Below are 21,345 nucleotides of genomic sequence, written 5' to 3'. Positions count from 1 at the left end.
ATATCTTTTGAACACCTAGTTCACTGTTAATGGTGGAAAAGGTTATTCGTGTTTTTGAGTGCTTGACAAATTTTGACTTGAGAGAGAGAGAGAGAGAGAGAGAGAGAGAGAGAGAGAGAGAATAGATCAAACAATATGCATTACATTTCGTTTGAAAAAATGGGATAAAGTGCAGCACCACATTCGAAATGTTGACTGCCGCTTTTGGTGAATCTTCTATGAATAAGGCAAGGGTTTATGATCGGTATAAACATTTCAAAAAGAGTCAAGAATGTTGAAGATGGTGACCATCCTGGATGCCCTAGTGCACAAATTTCTGATGACAGTGTGGGAGAAGTAAAGAAAATGATTATGAAAAAATCACTGCATAACCACAAAGAGGTTGTTGATGATTTCAGCATATCCTTTTGCCCATGCCAAGCAATTTCTTTTTTTAATATTTTGGGCGTGAAACATGTAGCAGCAAAGATTGTTCCTAAATTGTTGCATAGACATCACACATGAATAGCTGTATAAAGTCAACAACGAACCAGAACTTCTAAAGAAGGCTATAACAGGTGACAAAATATGGATATGTGTGTATAACACCAAAACCAAGACCCAATTGTCCCAATGGAAAGTGCCTGAAGAGCCATCATGGGTTCCTGTCTTATGCTCATATGGTTAATGAGGAATACTACCTGAAAGTTAAGTGCTGTTGTGTGAAGCAATCCTAAGACAACAACCAGAATTGTGGCAGAACCACTCATGGAAATTGCATCATGATAATGCTCCTGATCACGGCTCAATGCTTGTTCATGATTTTTTGGCAAAAATCAAAACTGTTATGTTGCTTCAGCAACCACATTCGTTGGACATGGCCCTTTGCAGCTCCTGTCTTTTCCCAAGGCCAAAGAGAACCACAAAGGGATGTCATTTTGTCACCATTGATGAAGTAAAACCAGAATTGCTTCAGGAGCTGAACATCATAATGAAAAGTGAGCTCCAGAAGTGCTTCAAAGATTGTAAAAGATGCTGGCAGAAGTGTGTTATACCTGACGGGGTTTGCTTTGAAGGGGAAAAGTTGATATTGATTAATAAATAAAGATTTTTTAAGAAAAACAAAAATTCCCATTACATTTTGATCATACCTTGTATGTTGTTACAGTTATCAACACTATGCAGTAGTTTCTGGAAAAGTTTTGAAAATGTTATTGTGAGATTCCTATATGAACTCCAGCAATATTTTATCACCACTGCAATCAAGTTGTGTTTTTGGAACAGTAGATGTCTTTTACAAACTACCAAAAGAAGAATTAATGCACCAGTAACCTCGCCTTTGAGTGCCCCAAAAGCACACGCACACGCACACTTAAACTTAAACTTAAACTTAAACTCTAATTTGTCTATATTCAGTGAGGAGTCACTAGTGACAATATCAGATCACAGCCATGCTGAAAATGCTTTCAGAAAAGAGGACCATTCATGGACAACAATAGTCTTGGATGATGAATATGTCATTATTTTTTCAAATTAGGCACAATACTCTGGACCTAATACTGAGAAAAAGCAAGGCATTTTTCTGAAGCTGTGAAGTCTGGAGTAATGATTACATCCACAGCTTTTATGTTTATGGCTGTCATGTGGCACTTCATTGTGATCGTAAAATGTGTGCTTATTTTAACAGCCACCTTACTTTCCTTGACCACCACTGCTATCCCTCTCCAATTTTTTCCCTTACAAATGACAACTTTTCATCTTTTTAAAACTTGGTGAAATCTTGAGGGATGATGACTTGTCTCTGTATCTGCTTCAAACACTTTGTTATTATTCTCAGTGGTCATTAAATTCTTTGAATAATGAGTTCACTTTAAAGAAGTGAAATCTCATCTCTTTGCAAGAGCATTTTGCTACTGTTGGTTATATGACTGGTTAAAACTATGCGGTGGGCTGGGAAAGGCAAAGATTTGAATCCAAATGGAATGTAGTAGATCATACAATTTCACACACCACCACTGCTAATTCTGATATTTACTCTACTGTGGACTGCCTGATTTCATGACAGTAAGGTTCTGAGAACATTGGCATAAATCTGAATCACATTTAACACAATCTCTGAAAAAGATATATTATATATCACCTTAGTATTTGTCAGTTTGTATGGTTGTATTCCTAAGCTTTCGGAAAACATTGGTCTTACATATGAGTAAGAAAGATATGAAACTATTTGCTTATGTATTTTGATAAAAATAACTCTTGATTTCATTATTTGCCCTGATAGTTTTAATATTTAACCTTGGGAAATTCTTTTATTTCAGAATGGTCCTCTATTTCCATCCGAGCTACGAATGAATCCTTGTGGTGCAAAATTAAATCCTATGATATGCCCAACCAATCCAGACCTTGTTGCATATGTTTGTCACAGTGATATTTGGGTTACACATGCTGTTACAGGTAATAATTATTTTAATCTTTCTGTGCTGTATACGATCTAGTTCATATTTCTATATGGAAATGCACAAGTTATTTGCCTTTTGAAGGTTCATTTTCGTATTTCATGGCTATTTGATTCAATACAAAGTAAAATATTTTGGTGCCCATAATTTTCCCATTTTGTCTAGTTGTCAACTCTGCTCTTTCTGGAATTCTTTTCTTTAAGGTTTTTTTGATGTGTACTAACCTAAGCCTCAGTACCTTTTGCTAATGTTGTGTTTCAGCTATGTGTCTGCTGTTGAAGTGTTTTCATTGGATTTGTTCTTCTGTTGTACTCATACTACCTTTATCTGTATCTGTTGCATTACAGAGCTTTCTTTACTAATTTGTAACTCTCGAAGAAAGACAGTGTTTCTTTTCCTCCATGTCCGCTGTACCCATTTCAGTCTTGTAATGCATTGTACAGTGGCATGCAGAGAATGTGTATGACATTGACTCCCAAGTTGTACTGTGTTTGTTGTGTGTATTTGTCTTTGTTGAGATATAACAATGAAAACAATTTTTGACAGAATAATTTAATTGGAGAGAGAAAATTCTACTCACTGAGCAGTGGCAGAACACACACATCTATCCAATTAAATTATTTTGTCTTTATTGAGAACATTTTCTGATAGACTAAGCTCAATAATTTCTTGCTGTCCCACAAATACTTTCACTATGGTAATGTAGGTGTAATAGAATAAAATTCTGTCTCCATCTTCTAAAGCATTTTGTGCCATGGCTAATTTCTTGGGACAGCACAGGTGCCAACACACCCTGTGTTGTATTCAGCATTGCTGTATAATGTTCATTGTCATCCTGACACTGTAATGCAGACATTAAATACCAACACACTAACATCAGGTACTGTTTTTTTTTTTTTGTTAGGGAAATCAGCAATAGAAACTGTCCTTATGCTTCCGATAGCATGTGGGGAGGAAGCTTTGGGCCAGACAAGAGTTCATGAGTGGTTTTCTCATTTTAACAATGGTCAAATGTCAATTGAAGATGAATCATGACTGGCACATCCCAAGACTTCCCGAATGAACATTGAAAAAGAATCTGTGTTTTGATCATCTTTGATTGTCAGAGAACAATCAGTAAATTCATGGAAATGCCTGGAATATCCTGGAATTTATGCCAATGAATTACGACTGAAGATTTGAAAATGAAATGTGTTGCAGCAAAATTTATTCCGTGCATGCTTTCTGACAACCAGAGAGGCAATTGGTAGTGCATGTGAGGGGAAGTGAAAGGATAGTTAGAAACTGATCCGGATTTTGATGCAAAAGTCATAACAAGTGACAAATTGTGATGTTATGGATATGACCGAGAAACCAAGCATCAGTCTAGTTAGTGGAAGACTCCATCACAGAGATCTAAAGAAAGCAGGGCAGGTGAAATCCCATTTGAAGACACTTTTGTTTGTTTTTTTTCTACATTAAGGGGATCACCACTGTGAATGTGTTCCCTACAGTACCACAGTTACCCAATATTACTACCTTCAAGTGCTAAAACAATTACATGAAGCAGTGAGAAAAAAAGACCTTTATTTGACAATCTGTAGATTGGCTTTTTCAGCACCCTTGCACACACAATATTGAAGGTAAGGCAGTTTTTGGCCAGAAAACAAATGAAAACTGTTTGTCACCCACCCCACTCATTGGACCTGCACCCCCCTCCCCTCCCGTGACTTATTTTTATTCCCAAGATTGAAAAGTTATCTGAAAAGGAAGTGTTTTCAAAGCATAGAAGAAGCAATTAATAAATAAATATTGCTGGAGACACTGAACAGCGTAACTTACAGTAAAATTGTTTTCACAAAAGGCAAAATGTTGGGATGAGTGTATTATGTCTTATGGACCCTGCAGCACTTTACTGTCTGCCACCCCCACCATACTATCCCCCCCTGGCCCCCTCCTTCCCCCACCCCGTCACCACCCCCATCATGCACTGGTGCTGCTACTCGCAGTGTGATTTCAGTTGTCTGAGAGTGCAGTCATGTGTGTGAGTTGCTTTTGCGCGCAAACGCGCGCGCGCGCGCGTGTGTGTGTGTGTGTGTGTGTGTGTGTGTGTGTGTGTGTGTGTGTGTGTGTGTGTGTGTGATGTCTATTGTTGATGAAGGCCTTAATGGCTGAAAGTTTTATTTGTGACAGTCTTTTTGTTATGCCTATCTGCGACTCAGCATCTCAGCTATATGGTGAGTGGCAACTTTCCTTTCCATAATATTGTTACATTTCATCCTGAATTTTCCATTGTTTGATTTGGACCCTATTTGACGATGTTTGAATTTTGAAAATGATTTGTCAAATAAATGATTTTTTGTAAAACAGTTATTGTAAGGCAGCTTACAGCAGAAACATTATAGCATGGACAACTTAAGCTCCTGGCATTCCTATAAGTTGAGATGATGTATAACAATTTGTGTGGCAGTAAGGTACAGAAAGCCTTAGAGAACAAAAGTGAGAAAAATATGCAATTGATAGAATGAAAGCAATGTCCAATGTAAGTGAAAGGTTTATTAAATAGGTGATGAGGTGAGAGATTGGTTAAAGGGAAGAAAGAGGGTTTAAATGGAAGTCACCTTCCCCTTACTTTTGTGTTTGTCATTGATGACTTAAGAAACAGTGGGGAAGTAAAGAGCGAGTTCATGGTCATGATCAGGAAGGAGGAAGGACTACTCTAGGACTCGTGCTGGCAGGGAAGCAGCTGAAAAACATTGACAACTTCAAGTATCTTGCAAGCATATTGGAAATAAATGGAAGAAATATTGAGGAAGTTAATGAGGGAGACAGGGAAGCAGTAGTATTCGTGATAAGTGTCAGGAGCATGATGATTTGTCTGTACTGACATAAGCTTCTGAAAGTTGGATAGTGAAGAAAAGGAACTTAAAACTGTGAAATGAAGTGCCACAGAAGCAGAGCGTCAGTGACAAGGATGGACAGGTAAGAAAAGAAGAAGTCAGAGAGATAGCAAAGGAAATATCCTTATAGGAGTGGATGGAGTCACGATGGCTTAAGTGGTATATATGAGGGGACTTCAAAAAGTAAGTTACACATGTCGTGCTAAGCTAAGTTCATCATGCAAAATACTGGCCCATTGTGAGAAGAGAGTGAAAGTTCGGGTTCCCTGCAAATGCAGTCCTGCTGTGATACAGTTAACAGGTGCATCACAGTGTGTGAATGAAATTGTGCAGCAGCTGGAAACTTATTCCAAAGTTGAAGTATGGGAAACAGCAGTGTTCTTATTGGCAAAATGTCTAAATTGCATACAGGTTCACCTTGTGAAATTCTGGTGGTATATGGTCCAAGCACAATGTCATGTAAAGCTGGAGAGAAATGCTGCCAACAATCCGACCAAGGCCGCATGGACTTGGGGGATGCTGATCAGGAAGGAAGCCCATCGGCATTGACCATGAAGAACAATGTCCTGGCAATCGAGGAACAGACTTACAGCAATCACAGATTCTCCATCAATGAGTATATCCACACAGCAGTTATTGAATGACCCTGTGACCAAGGATAGGATTTCCATCATTGAGGAATTGAACAATTAGTGGTATGTTCCAACTGTTTTTTACAGAGGCTTTGTGACTTTGTTGAAAAATAGTGTCATGTATCTGTGTCACTGTGAAGTGTAGTCCAGCATCCAATAAAAGTTACTTGGCCTGCTACAGTAATGTGTGATACTTTTTGAAGTCTCCTACTACTTGTAAAGAGAATGGAATGCAATAGAATACCAAGGAAGATGCATTAGTTGAGGCTCCAGAGCAAAAGACCAAGATGAAGGCTGAGGGATAGTGGACTGAAAGGAGTGGAGAAGAGTATTCACAGAAAATGTGAGGTTGTGAAAGTTGTGGCAGACAGTGGTGGGGGATGGAGTAAAATGAAGAGGGTTATTTGCAAAACAGTCCTAGCCATTGGTTGTAAACTGTTCATGATGATAACGATGACTACTTTGTTTAGAGGGCATTCCAGACAAGAGAAATCTCTTAAAAACCAAACGCGAGAAAACAGACAAAGGCTTGTGTTTGCTGCTTGCACTATATGAAAGTGAGAGGTGAACAATTAGTTTAAAAATATGAATGTGGAGGAGAGTAATTAGAGCAGATTGGACCAGAACAAACAGGGGGGAAAAACCAGAGATCCTAAACAAATTGAACTAGAGAGAGGCAAATTTTCAAAGATATAGTAAAGGGAAGATATACTTTTTGCCTCCATATACTGAGGCATAACAGATAGATGACAAACACTTTTGAAGTTTAAATATTAGGTGAAAGATGCTGGAAATGATTGTTTGAAGTATTGAAGAAGACCCAAGGATATGTAAACCATCAAATAATGAAATATAGAACTGGTTGAACAAAGTAGGTAGAGACACTGTTACTCTGTAAAATATGATGATGAGGGTGGTATGCTGTAGTGATTTCATTAACTTTGAAACCTGAAAAGGAAAACAGAAACCTTGGCTTATTTATATTTCAAATGCAGTTAAGGAAACAAAATTAAAGGTTTGTCTAGTAAATTAGATTTCTACCAAAGCATGTAAAATCGAATACTATTTAAATATTTTGTGCTTTAATTTTATACGTACAGGTAAATCCAGTTATACACGATAGTTACATTCTGTGGAATCGCCTCTCACACTAAATTTGAGTAAATAGTACCATTTTTTTAATATAAAATACGGGTTAGGTTTTTGTTTACTCTTCTATTAAGTTTAAAATACAAGAGTTTCTTAATATTTTAACCAAGAATAACTGTTTATCATCTTTCTGAAAAGCATTTTCATGCAAAATTTGTACACATAAAAATTTAACACTTAAACACAAAATAATACTGGTACTGTCACTGCAATGGTGATATCACTGACCATTTCATGTTCTAACACTGATACGGCATCATCCCAGTTCCCTCCATACACCATTCATACATTTTGTGGAAATGTCAGTCCGTATGCCTCTAATAACGCCAGTTGCCATCTTAATATTATCACCAGTAAACCTTGATGGTAATTTCGTCATTCTAGTCACATTCTTCTATGACACTGCAGGAAGTTTTAAACATATAGTGTTCCTTGAATGAAGAAATAACTCACTGGTCCATTGGTTGCAGGAAGGATGTAATGTTCGGTGGCAGAATCAGGACTTCGCCATTTGAATCGATAACTGAAATTGGGTGGCTGGGAACATTATCAAGGAGGAGGAGAATTTTGAAAGGATTTTTTTTTCTCATAGTGTGGTTCCAATGTTCTATTCAGTTCATAAACAAAATAATCACTAAAAATATCAGAAGTCGTTCCCTGTTTTATTCCTTTTCCAGTAAACTCCCAGCTTGCTATTGTCACAACCCTTTAGAATTTTAGAATGGTAGATCAAAAGTGGCTTTAATTTGCAATACCCTGCAGCATTGCTTCTGAAAAGGATACATTGGTCACTGGTAACCTTAAATCCAGGGGCTATTTTTTCTCCAATAGAAATGAATGTGCATAGCTAGGCATTTATTTCCAAAATTCACAGGATAGTCCTTTCCTGTCACAGTTTGTTTAAACTGGCTCCAACTGGATCTGCTGCAGCTGCCTGTCTTGTCATTGTAATGATGTGAGAGCCAAAACGATGCTTGAAACGATCAAACTAACCTGAGTTGGCTGAGAAAGGTGCTGGATCACCATCATCTTTTGTTGAATCTACATACACGCTATTGACTTTAGCTTGAACACCAGCTCCAGAGAGTGACATGTGCTGTTGGTTGTGGTGCTCAATCCAGTGGCCTAGCATTTTTTCCATTCCTTTCATTGCCTCCAAATGAGATTTGGTCACTCTCATCACACTTAGTTGAAGACTGAACAGTTGAAGATTGAGCAGTTTTTTTGAATTGATTCTGTATTGTCATGAATAATTTTTACAGTGGATTCACTAAGCCCCACAGCATGCTGTACGTCAACAATACATTCACACTTTTCGTAGAGATCCAAAACTTCTAACTTTGTTTGTCTTGAATACGACCTTAGACAGTTTTGTCCCTCTACAGGCACACTAGCTTTCCTTTGTTTTAAACCAAACTTTAAATATGAAACTTGTCAAGTGCAACCAACTCCGCCGACTTGAACTGAAGATTCACATCTTGACAAACATGGCAGAAGATGCACGTTGAGATACACTAGCGTTTTACAACTTCTGTGTACTATTAATAGATAGCAGTACTGCACTTAAATATAAAATGGCATATATGCGAAAACGCAGATAACGAATCGGTGTATAATGGGGTCTACCTGTATAAAAATTCACCTAAACATAAATTTTGTTTGTTAATGCTGGTAATGAAATTATAGGCCAAATATACTTACTGAATAATAAATTGCTTTAGGTGCTACAAACCGACTGACGTTTGCACATAAGGGTGGACGTACTTTGGCTGAAGATCCACTTAGTGCCGGCATTCCTTCATATGTCATGCAAGAGGAGTTCAGTCGTTACCAAGGGTATTGGTGGCAGCCCAAGACGACAGGTATACAGGGTTGATGAGTGGGTATGAGTTAATGTCAATTCTAATTTTCAATTCTGCATGACTAATGCAACACACACAAATTTTATTACTATTCATTTTGAATTCCTTTTATTCACACCTGTGCTATGTCTGTGATCGAATTATTCTGTTTCATATTAGATTTTTCATTAATTACTGGAAAAAGACAAAATAAGAAATTTAGTTTTACATATACTTTGCATTGAGATAATTAAAAATAATACTGGTAATTAGGAAAAGATTGTAAGGATTCAAAGGAACCAACCCAGCATTCATGTGGAATGATATAGGAAAAATATTTATTTCTGGACAGCTGGAAAATGATTTGAAACCTGCTCCTCATGGAAGTTTTAAGTATAAATGGGGAAAGTTCAGATTTTGCAATAGCTGATGCAGACAATTCGTAGTTTGTTAGTGTGCTGAATAAGTTTTGTTAATAGATGGTTGGCTGGTTGTGAGCAATATGGTTATCAACAGTCTTCAGTTGTTGAGTTTAATGCCAGATACTATTGCTTTCTTTGCATGATATTTCAGTGATGCAACTTATCACCTTTATCAGGTGCTACCTGAGACTGATCATCAGGATGAAGGCCACTAGTCACACCACCAAAATATACTTCAAACAAGACTAAGATATTTGGCAGTACACCCAACAACTCAGGAATGTCCACAGATCACGTGGAAAGCCTGAAGAATTACAGTGCGGTTGTTCTTGCTGAATGTTCAACCTCCATCATATGTAACTGACCCATAGAAGCATCCTTGGAAAAATGAGAGTACTGAGACATGGAGGAAGCTGTGGTACATCTTCACTTAAGCTGTGGCACATTTTCAGTTATATGTAAAGAGCTTCCTAGAAATTAGGTTTTCATGCTCTTTGTTTGACACAAAAAAGAAGTGATGGAGAGATATTATCCACTGACAAGAATGTTGTTATTTTATTAGAGTAGAGGGAACAGGCAGGTAGGTGGGTTTTGAGAGTAGAAACAGAAATACAAAGTTGAGAACATTTGTGTCACAGCTCAACACCAATGGTGCAGGTCTTGCTGTGAACCCTCTCGTGTGTGGACATTAAAACCGAAGTAAAGTCACTGACTGAAAGGGCCATAGAGAGCAAATGTTAAAGACAGCATGTAACATGGATCAAAATTAGCGCCTGTGAACAAAGCTAGAATTACCTTGCACAATAATATGCAGTACAACCAAATCAAAACCTGGTTCCAACAAAGTAGGTAACAGTCGCTTCAAGAATGGGTGTAATGAATGACCAGGTATGAATTGCTAATCTGCCTGGTATTTATTTCCCGAAGAGGACCGAGTGAGGTGGCACAGTGGTTAGACACTGGACTTGCATTCGGGAGGACAGTGGTTCAATCCCGCGTCCAGCCATCCTGATTTAGGTTTTCTGTGATTTCCCTAAATCACTCCAGGCAAATGCTGGGATGGTTCCTTTCAAGGGGCACAGCCGACTTCCTTCCCCATCCTTCCCTAATCCGATGAGACCGATGACCTCGCTGTCTGGTCTCCTTCCCCAAATAACCCAACCCAACCCAACCCTCCCGAAGAGGGATAATGACCATCCCTAAGTAATGTATCTGCAGTGACCCTGGAATTGCAGCTGCTGAATGTGGAACTATGTGTGGTTCAAATATAATCACAACCACTGTACAGGTATGTCGTCATATAACTGAAATGGCAGAATATTAAAACCATCCCCACATTAACTGGCACAAAGGGTTCATAATGCTCAGGGTAGAATTGGGGCCAGCTATGTTAGTGGGCAGGGGAGACAGCCATCCCACTAACAGCTCTGTTGGAACCGGGTTGCCATTCCCTTTATTTGAACACACACTGGTTAGAAGCTCTGTACAGCTTATGAGTTCGACACAAAACAGAAGCTTCTGGCTGGCTGTGATTACACACAAGATGAACACTGTGGGTCTTTCTTTAAAGGCCAAATCCATCATAATACTGTTAGAAATCCAAAAACACCAGGAACAGTCAGCATAGGTTATCAGCAGAAAGGTAGCTGGACTGTATCTGGTAAGCATGCAGGAGGAGAAGGCTTATTCCAGCTTATTGCTGATTACTCTCAACCTTGTGCTAGTATGTGGAGCTGCCAGTTATGGGAATGAGTATGTAGTCTCGGTCTGAGTTGCTGGATACAGCAAGTTCAGTTAAACTGAGAATTATTCCTCTGGTAGAGTTGGGACTTCGCAATTGAGGACAGTGGTTCAATATCAGTAGGCCACTCATACTCTGTTGCCTGTGACCTTGGTTGTGTTGCCCAAGGGCATGTTTAGAGGTTGTAACATGCCATGCTGGTGTCAACGGCATGGGGATGTGGGGATGTAGATAGTGGATGTTGGGGAGATGATATCTGAAGTTGACCAGCTTGGTGGAATAGCTGGCAGTGATGGCAGTCTCAGATGTTTACCTGGGACTGAAGAGATCCTACTGGGGGTGTAACGTCACTTAGTTGTCACAAACTGGAGCTTATTGTGATGATGCTTGAGGTACAGTTGTCTGCTCGCTGCTTCACTGTGTCAACTTCAGTATATAACATTCCAAATTAGAGAGGCAGTATTGTGGTATGGTTTTGGCTGTGAGGACTGGGCTTGCTGGGTTGGACACAGTAGATTAAAAAGGGTATGGTGCCTGCAGCCATTAAACTTCTCAACTGGACTGTCGCTGTTTAGGTTTGGATCTATCTGAAATGGGGAAGCATCTCTGGTTTTCCGCAGAGGTTGCCATCATCATGTTGTGCACTTGGGCCTTGAATGTTCTGATGAACTGATTTGTTTCTGAATATGACTCTGGATGACACTATGTCTTTAATTTTGCAAAAGTATCAGAATTCCCCTTGTAACTGCATCATTTTTAGATACTTTGGTGTGTATCACTTGTTCTAGAGTGCAGATTGTCACTAGTGCTCAGATTGTAGGTGTGTGTGATGATGATGGCATCTGATCAACATGCAGAAAGTTAGAGAGAGCACCGGCGAGTAACCACCTAACACCAAACTATCTTGAATAGAGCTACAAAGTCTCTGCGCATCTGGTACCATGAGTGATTTGGAGTAGGCAATGGGGATTAATGTTGCACTGGATCAGGCTTCTTTTGTATGGGTGTTTGGCAAGTCCAAACTAATGATAGTGTCAGTGTCCAGCCATTTTACTTGATGCATTGCCAGTAGCACTTCCATTCTCGACCCCACCCCTTCCCTAGTGTGCCTCACGTAGTAGCTTGAGGATGTGTTACTGGAATGTGGTTGTGATTGTCACCCTGTCTGTGGCCAGGAGAAGTACCCACAGACGATGTTGAGTTGCTGGTGCATTGAGAAATACATCTATGGTGCAATTTCTGTAAATTAGGGCTGGTGCTCTGATCATCAGAGCTTCAGGTAACATGCTGCTTTATGTAACATCAGGTCCTGATCTGTGACTGCAGCCAACTTCCGGACCACCATGGGGATCTTATCCTAGTCTATCTGACCAAGGTAGTTGATCAGAAATGGTCCCCACCACTGCAGTCATTTCACTGTCTTACGTGATAGGTTTGTATGGGGGTCAAAAAGTAAAACTACAGCTTGTATTCACTGAGCATGTGTGCTTTTGTTGTAAACTAGAAAATATTGACTCTCTTGATACTATAAATAAGACAATGCCTCATTTCCTATTTGGCTATGTCACTTGTCCCACTGGTAGTGTTATAGATGCATACCAGTAAACCATTGATTGTTTAAGGAACCGAACTCCCATTTATAAAACAGCTTCTAAATACTTTACAAACGAGTTAATGTGTTAGATATTTGATGTTAAGCATGTAAGTGAGAAACAGTTAAGAATGGGTTTGAAATTATGTGTAAAGTTTGTTGCAAGTCACTAAATGCTTTCAATCTAAAATACTGAAGCACAATAACCTGGGTGTATGTTCGTGGTGAGGAACGCTGCCTCGAGGCACGCACACACACACAATTCCTTACTGTAATACTTGTCTTAAGATTATATATCTTAATAAGTAGATTATGACAGCATTTAAAATTTTTAAATTTGGTCAATAACTATGTGAAATATTGAAAAAGGTGATTTCTCTTTCCTCTGGAAACTGTTAGATAGGCAACCTGAAACTGGAACTGTGAACTGCAATAGCCATTTAGTAATATGGATGCAATGTGCTGTCGTGGGGACTCACGTGACAGCACAGCACCCATTCCAACTGCAAAGCATATGTCTTTAGGACTAAATGCTTCCCTGATGTGAATGTGGGCAGGCGGGGGGCAAACAGTTTTCTACCTTCAAGAATCCTGCACAACATGTGGGAATTGAATGAGATTTGACTCACTTTTTGTTAGAAGCTGGAGGAGGGATCATGATATCTGCACAGTATTTAGTGTAACGCCACAATAAGCTGTCTTGTTCAAGATCAACGGAAACAATTTCAAATTTTTGGGTGCAGGAGATTACTAATTGCTTCAGTGTATATACCAGAGACTATCTTTGCTCAGTACGTGGTTGAAGTGTTGAACTATTGGTTAGAAAAACTATACTTGCTTGATTTCAATCTAAGCCCACTCACTCTCGTGTCCCTCAGGTAGCCGTTATAAGTTATTGAGTTGTTGCGACTGGGTGGACTTCGCGATTTTCATTCATATTGTTCCCAGATTGTGGTACACCCTCTATAAGCTGCTCTATGTATTTTTGAAATGTTGTTGTAGCACTCATATCTTTCAAAGTTAAAATTTCTTTCCATTTGTTTGTGGCAGGGTGCTACAGCAGTCAGCTTCAAATTATTTTGGAATAAAAGGAGTCTTGGTTGCAAAGTTATTTAATATCAGTGACGCGTTTCACGCGTTTGGTGCATCATCATATTGTCTATAAAATCAATTAGAAACAAACAGAGGAAGGGGCATGGTCCTCACTTGTACAACTATGCAGCTAAAATGAACTAAAAGTAAAAGAAACTTACACAGGGTGTATCATAATTAATGGTGTAAAGACATATAGTTGAAAGTACACGATACTAGAAGGAAAAAAGTCTCAGTAAACATAGGCTCGAAAATGCATACCTTAAGAGCTATGAGCAATTTTTCATCTTCGATACTGTGGAGGAAATCTCTTCTACTGCAAGCTTTGTTTACTGGACTTTTTTTCTTGTTTTGACCCATATTATCACTTCTCAAAATATGGAAAGCAAAGAGCCTGCAGTAGAAGGGATTTGCTTTACAGTATCGAAGATGAAAAATTACTCGTAGCTCTTAAGGTATGCAGTTTCGACCCTACGTTTACTGAGACTTTTTTGCTTCTAGTATTGTGTACTTTCAATTGTGTGCGTTTATGCCATTAATTATGATACACCCTGTATAAAAGTAGCTGGATGTGTAACCCATCCATAATAAAGCCATACAAAATGGAAAATAGATGTAACAGTAACTGGATACGTAATCCATCCATCATAAAATGCAAAATGGACATAGTTAAACGAAAAAAAGACTGCCAGTATATCACATGTTTTGCACACATACATCTTAATGTTAATAGTCTTATGTAGTTTTCGTATTTTGTAAATTTGCCTTACGTCGGTCACACATGCCACTTGGGCACCTTGTTTCACTATACACAATCTTTGCTTCTTGATCTGCCACAGTAATATTTTTGTGCGTGCCAAACATACATTGTGCTGTGTGTGGCTCATACTGCTTTTGTTTTGTAAGTGTAGCCCTATTCTGTACTACTGTGGTAGAGTCAGCTGGTGTGCTCAGGGTAGCATGCGATGTTGGTTGAAATGTTTCCACCACTTTCTTGTACCTTCTTGATGATACACTGGGTGTCTTCTTTTCTTTTAAGTAGGTCCACTTTGCTTTTTATGTGTTTTTATGATGAGTGTATTACAGATCCAGTTACTGTTGTGTCCATTTCCCATTTTACATGGCTTTATTATGGTTAGGTCAGATATCCAGCTACTTTTATGTAAGTTTCTATTACTTTTAGTTCATTTTATCTGTGTAGTCATACAAGATACAGCCATGCCCCTTCCACTGTTTGTTTCTAATTGATTGGCTCCTTGTTTTTATAGACTCTCTGATGTTGCCCCAAAATTGTGAAACAAGTCATTGATTTAAATAACTTTGCAACCAAGACTGGTTTTATTCTGAGGTAACATATTATATTGATTGCCTGAAAGCTGTGTTAACTGCTGTAAAACTCTTTGAATCCACATATAAGGGTAATACATGAGCAGCAGCTAAAGCTATCTTAGGATATAACTGGTCACCTGATAACTTAGCCAGTAGCTCTTCTGGATGCGGAATCAAATGAACATCTACATTATATTGAAGAGTGATAGATGATTTAAAGTCGCCACAAATTGAAACTGTGCCTTTAGGCTTCATAATTATCACCATGGGTGTTCCCCCCAGGGGCCCCACCACTCTTTGGCAGGTTCATGCTTGGCTACCTTGGGGCCCCAGCCTTTGCAGCATCTTTTCCCACCGAGCGAGGTGGCGCAGTGGTTAGACACTGGACTCGCATTCGGGAGGACGACTGTTCAATCCGCGTCCGGCCATCCTGATTTAGGCTTTCTGTGATTTCCCTAAATCACTCCAGGCAAATGCCGGGATGGTTCCTCTGAAAGGGCACGGCCGACTTCCTTCCCCATCCTTCCCTAATCCGATGAGACCGATGACCACGCTGTCTGGTCTCCTTCCCCAAACCAACCAACCAACCAGCCAACCAACCAACCATCTTTTCCCTTCTGTGCTGCATGTCTATCCTCTTGCTGTTCTTTTTCCCTCCCTTGGGGAACATGTCAGGTACGTTTCCAGGAATGTTCTGCATTGACTGTAGCTGACTTAAGAACAGTCTCACCACTGTTTTTCATTGCCTTTTCCTTTCTTCGTTCACCTTCTCCTATACTTCTTTTGCTTTGGCATTTGAGGCTTCGCTTTTTCTTCTTCCTCCCTGTACACTCCTGAATGCCGGTCCTTGCATCTGACGTGTAACAGGTGACTCGGTAATGCATAATTCCCAGCCCTGGGTCGACAGGTAGGGTCTGCACATACCCCCTGGTACAGGCCAGGCCCAGGGAGGGGCTATTGCCTGAGCTGCTACCTTCCCAAACTGCTGATCGGTCCCTGTGTCAGGTGTTTGAGAGGTGTAACCTGAGGTGTGAACAGTCACCTAAGGCGGGTGCACCCCCTTATGGAGGGGCCCCCAGTTGGAAGGAGCATGCCATGGCAGACGCTGAAAATCATAGGGGATTTTGTCACAATGAGCCAATCATCTTAACAACCAACATGTACGAAATGTAAACGGAATGAAGCTAATGATTCAAAGACCCTGCCAGCTGCACCATGGTTCCTCGTGGTTTCACGTAGTGAAGATGGTCAGTCCTTAACAATGGTAAATCCATTTCTTATTCAAAAAGGTGTTGATGCAGTTGCTGGCCCTGTGAAACCTGCTCTCGTTTACGGAACGGCACTTCACTTTTGGAGACTAGTTCTGATTCTCAAGCACAACAACTGCTTGTCACTTTGCTTCTCCACGGCTACACTATTCATGTCAGGGCCCGTAGAACTCTGAATTCTTCCTGTGGTGTTGCTTACAGTAGGCTGCTCGATGGTCTGACCGAGGCTGAAATCCAAACATACCTCTCTGATCAGGCTGTCATTGCCATCCATTGGGTAATGGAAAAGGTAGATGCCTTCTTAGTGTCCACACAATCATTTTCTCGCCTTTGATAGAGTGGTGCTTCTATCCATGAAGAAGGCAGGCTATGAAGTTATCACCGTCCAACCGAACATTCTGAACCCGAGGCGCTACTAAAAGTGTCATTGTTTCAACTACACTTGAATGACTTGTCAACACCCATCCGAATGTGTAACCTGTGGTAGGGATGCACATGAGGGCGATTGCCTGCCACTTTCTCCCCACTATATCAACTGCAATGAAGACCATGCCACTTCTTCTTGAGATTGTCCCATGTATCCTGATGAGCGGGCTGTCCAGGATCCAGGTAAACAAAAAAGTTCCTTACTCAGACACTCGCAAGTTATTGGCTAGTCGCAAGCCATGCATTCTACCATCTGGCACTTACAGTACTGTTCTTGCTATATCTCACTCAATTTTTCTCCATGTAGGACATTGGCTTGCAGACATGCAACCCAAATTCAGCTCTGAGGTTGAGAAATTGCCCAGTGTCATGGTAGCATTGCCGTCCCCTCATCCAGCTGTGCAACAAGAAATCAAACTCTCGTTCACGGGATGAAGTCACCAGCTACACAACCGACAGGCTGGAAGGGACAGAAGGAATACTCCCTTGAAGACTTCCTACATCCATCCAGCCAAACAACACCTGAGTCTTCCTCTTGTAACCAGAAGGGCTCGAAGTAGTCCATCAAAGACACACAGTCTTTCCCTTTGCCGATGTCAAGATCCTCTTCGATGTTGTTGCCACCTGATACATTTGCTTGGCCAGCCTCCGTGTTGCCGATGCGCACCACCAACTGTTTTCCTGCATTGGACTCCATAGGCTGACAGCACCAAGCAAGCCAATTCTTCAGTGGACCTTAGGGAGAAGGATCCTCCTGCCTCTGTACCCTGTAGGAGCAAGTGTTTGCAGACTGGCAATTGGCAGCCGTCCAGGTGACACTGCTTCACATTTTTACTGCATCATGACTCTACTCCAATGGAATGTTTGCTGCCTTCAATCCAACAAAGAGGATTTACAGCTGCTTTCAGAATCGCAACGTCCACTTGTACTCTGCCTTCAGGAAACAAAATTGCATCCTCACGACTGCTTTGAGCTTTCGCATTTCTTACCAGTCTGTTTTAACCTTTCCCCTGAAGTCGGCATTCCATCTCGTGGGGGGAGTCACACTGCTCATACTGGATGACTTTCATTGTCAACCCATCTCTCTGACTACCCATATTCAAGCTATTGTAGTTCACCTTTTCCCTCCTAACTTGGCCTTTTCCATTTGTACCATTTACATCTGTCTGTCATTTGATGTCACCAGGGCAGACTTCCTCCAGTTTTTTTGGCAGCTGCCTCACCCATTTACGCTGCTCGTTGACTTTAATGCATACCATCCCCTTTGGGGTTCTCCCAGAACCTGCCTGAGAGGTGTCCTCTTGGCTGACCTTCTTATTCTACTTAACCTCTTCAGCCTTAACAGAGTAGCACCCACGTTCCTTTCAGACTCGTCGCACACCTATTCACATTTGCACCTACCCTTCTTCGTTACGTAGCTTGCTCATCATCTCGAGTGGTCATTCTTTCTGACACCTCCTCAAGCAACCATTTCCCATTTGCTATCAGTTTGCTGACACCTACGCCACCTGCATTCACAAACAAATGGCAGTTTACTAAGGCTGACTGTTTGCTTTACGCTTCCCTGGCGACCTTCGACGAACAAGATTTCCCTAGGCGTGATGACCAGGTGGAATATCTTACAAACATTATCCTTACAGCTGCAGAATGTTCCATTCCTTGTACTTCCTCCTTACCGCACTGTGTACCAGTCTCTTGATGGTCTGAGGCATACCGTGATGCAGTTTGCATGCGGACACATTCTCTCTGCATTTTTAACCATGATCCTATGATGGTAAACTGCATTCATTATAAACAGATGCATGCACAGTGTCATCACATTCTTCAGGATAGCAAAAAAGCTAGCTGTATTTAATTCACTAATTCTTTTAACAGTTCCACTGCCTGCTCTATTGTGTGGGCCAACCTCTGACAGTTCTCTGGAACCAAGATACGTTCCCCAGTTTGAGGCCTGACGGTAGCAGACAATGACATCGTGGACCCTATTGTTATCTCAAACACTGTGGGCCACTATTATATAGAAATTTTGAGCTCTTCCCACTATCACCCTGCCTTCCTCCATTGGAAATGAGTGGAAGAGGCTCGAGTGATACCATTCTCTTCTCAGAACTGTGAGTGTTACAATGCCACCTTTGCTATGACGGAGCTACATCATGCTCTCAGTTCATCCCAATCCTTTGCCCCAGTGCCACATGCTGTACACATTGAGATGTTGCAGCACTTTTCTCTTGCGGGCAAGCACTTTCTGCTTAATATGTACAACTCCATCTGGGCAGAGGGCACATTTCCTGGATATTTGCATGAAGCCACTGTCATACCCATACGTAAGCCTGGTATGGATGAACACCTTCCATCTAGCTACTGCCCCATCTCTCTCACCAGCTGTGTTTGCAAGGTGATGGAGCGTATGATTCATGCCTGGCTGGTATGGTGGCTTGAGTCTCACAATTTACTAACCCTGCACAGTGTTGATTTTGAGAGCACCATTCTGCAGTTGACCATCTCGTCCCTTTGTCCATCTATGTCATGAATGGTTTTCTGCGGAAATCCCAGACTGCGGCCGGGTTTTTCGATTTGGAGAAAGCCTACGACAGTGCTGGAGGACTGGTATCCTCCATACTCTCTAAACGTGGGGTTTCCGTGGCCACCTGCTCCATTTCGTTGAGGAATTTTTAAAAGACAGAGTTTTCAAGGTCTGTGTGGGTCTGCTTTGTCAGACACCTTTATCCAGGAAAACTGTGTGCCTCAGGGTTCCGTCCTGAGCATCATCCTCTTTGCTTTCACCATTAACCGTATAATGGTCTGTCTCCCACTCGCCATCTCTGGCGTCCTTTTTGTTGACGATTTTGCCATCTATTGCACTTCTACACAGTCGTGTCTCATTGATCAGCATCTTCAGTGATGTCCTGAATGTCTTTACTCAAGGAGCATTGACAATGACTTTCAGTTTTCCAGTGACAAAACCATTTGTATGAATTTCTAGCAGCGTAATTGGTTTTTCCCATCATCTTTACATCTTGGGCCCATTGCTCTTCTGTTTGCTGAAACTCCAAAATTCCTGGGGCTGCTCCTCAATAGGATACAATCTTGGTCCTCCCACGTGTCTCACCTGGCAGCCCGCTGTACGTGGTCCCTCAGTGTTCTGTGTGTCCTCAACGGTACTTCCTGGGGAGCAGATCGAATCACCTTCCTTCATTTGTACCGGTCCCATATCCATTCGAAACTAGACTATGCATGCTTCTTTTATGTATCTGTATGTCTATCCTTCTTACGCTGTCTCAATACTATCCACCATCATGGCATCCATTTGGCCATTGGCGCCTTTTACACTAGTCCAGTTGAGAGTCTGTATGCTGAAGTGCTGAACTACCGCTGTCCTACCATCGGGACTTTCTCCTCAGTATGTATGCATGCCGTTTGTATGTCATGCATGGTCCCCCATCCTATGCCTCCTTCTTCAATGACTGCTTTGATTGCCAGTATGGGGCGTGTCCCTTTTCTCTGTTACCTCCTGGAGTTCACTTCCATCTCTTGCTCCGGCAGCTTAATTTCATGTTACCTGCAACTTTCCCAGTGGGTGTGAACTCTTCGCTACCTTGGCTCTTGTTCACCTTGGCCTTCATTCGCTTCCTAAGGGCACTACTCCACCCTTGTTCTATTCCCTTCAGTTTCACGACTTCTGCATTGTACTTAGCGGTAGTACTTTTGTGTACACTGATGACTCTTGGACTGTCTGTGGTGTCGGGTGTGCCTTCGTCATTGATGTTGACGTTTTTCGGTATCAGCTTCTGTCACACTGCTTAGTATTTACAGCTGTGCTCTTCTCCTTGTATCAGGCCACACAGTACATCTGATGACACAGACTTTTCCATTATGTCCTCTGCTCGGACTCTATCAGCACCCTTAAGCCTCTGTGTGCTGTACACTGTCCACCCCTTAATGCAGCAGGTCTAGGAAATCTGTCACTTGCTTACTCTTGATGGAGTCATTGTGATGTTTATGTGGGTTTCTGGTCGTGTCAGTCCGCCAGGAAATAAGGCTGCTGACACTGCTGCCAAGGCTGCAGTCCTCATACCTCAGCCCACTTGTTCTTATATTCCCTCTGATGATCTCTGTGTTGCTATCTGTCAGGAGGGGATGTCACTTTGGCATTGCCATTGGTCGTCTCTTCATGGAAATAAGCTCCAGGTTATTAAGCCTCTCCCAGCGGCTTGGACTACCTCCTCTCGGCCCTCCTGCCACAAGGAAGTCATTGTAACTAGGTTGTGCATTGGGCACTGCCGTTTTAGCCATTGCCATTTGTTAAGTGGTACTTCCCCACCACTTTGTGCACATTGCGCCCAACTTTTAACTGTCCACTATTTAATGATGGAATGCCCTCCTTTTAACCGTTTACGTTCCCATTTGGGCTTGCCGCCTGAGTTATCAGCCGTTTTAGCAAATAACACATGAGCTGTCAACTGCATTTGAGTTTTCATCCGTTGTAGCAATATGGCGAAGGCCATTTAAGTTTTGATTCTGTACCTTCATTTTTTTTTTT

The 21,345-nt window shown here is 41.2% G+C and overlaps 1 protein-coding gene across 3 annotated transcripts in view; it reads left to right on the top strand.

Annotated features, from left to right (window-relative positions):
- Positions 1–21,345, top strand: part of LOC126259870 (dipeptidyl peptidase 9) — a 203,654-nt gene that overhangs the window by 33,816 nt on the left and 148,493 nt on the right. For all 3 annotated transcript variants that reach the window (XM_049956949.1, XM_049956939.1, XM_049956932.1), the window contains 2 exons: positions 2,298–2,433; positions 8,817–8,957. In XM_049956949.1, the coding sequence (XP_049812906.1) occupies positions 2,298–2,433; positions 8,817–8,957 (277 nt within the window). The remainder of the gene's footprint in view (positions 1–2,297; positions 2,434–8,816; positions 8,958–21,345) is intronic.

Source organism: Schistocerca nitens, chromosome 1, assembly GCF_023898315.1.
Source record: "Schistocerca nitens isolate TAMUIC-IGC-003100 chromosome 1, iqSchNite1.1, whole genome shotgun sequence".
Lineage (NCBI taxonomy): Eukaryota > Metazoa > Arthropoda > Insecta > Orthoptera > Acrididae > Schistocerca > Schistocerca nitens.
This window is presented reverse-complemented; position numbering and strand designations above follow the sequence as displayed.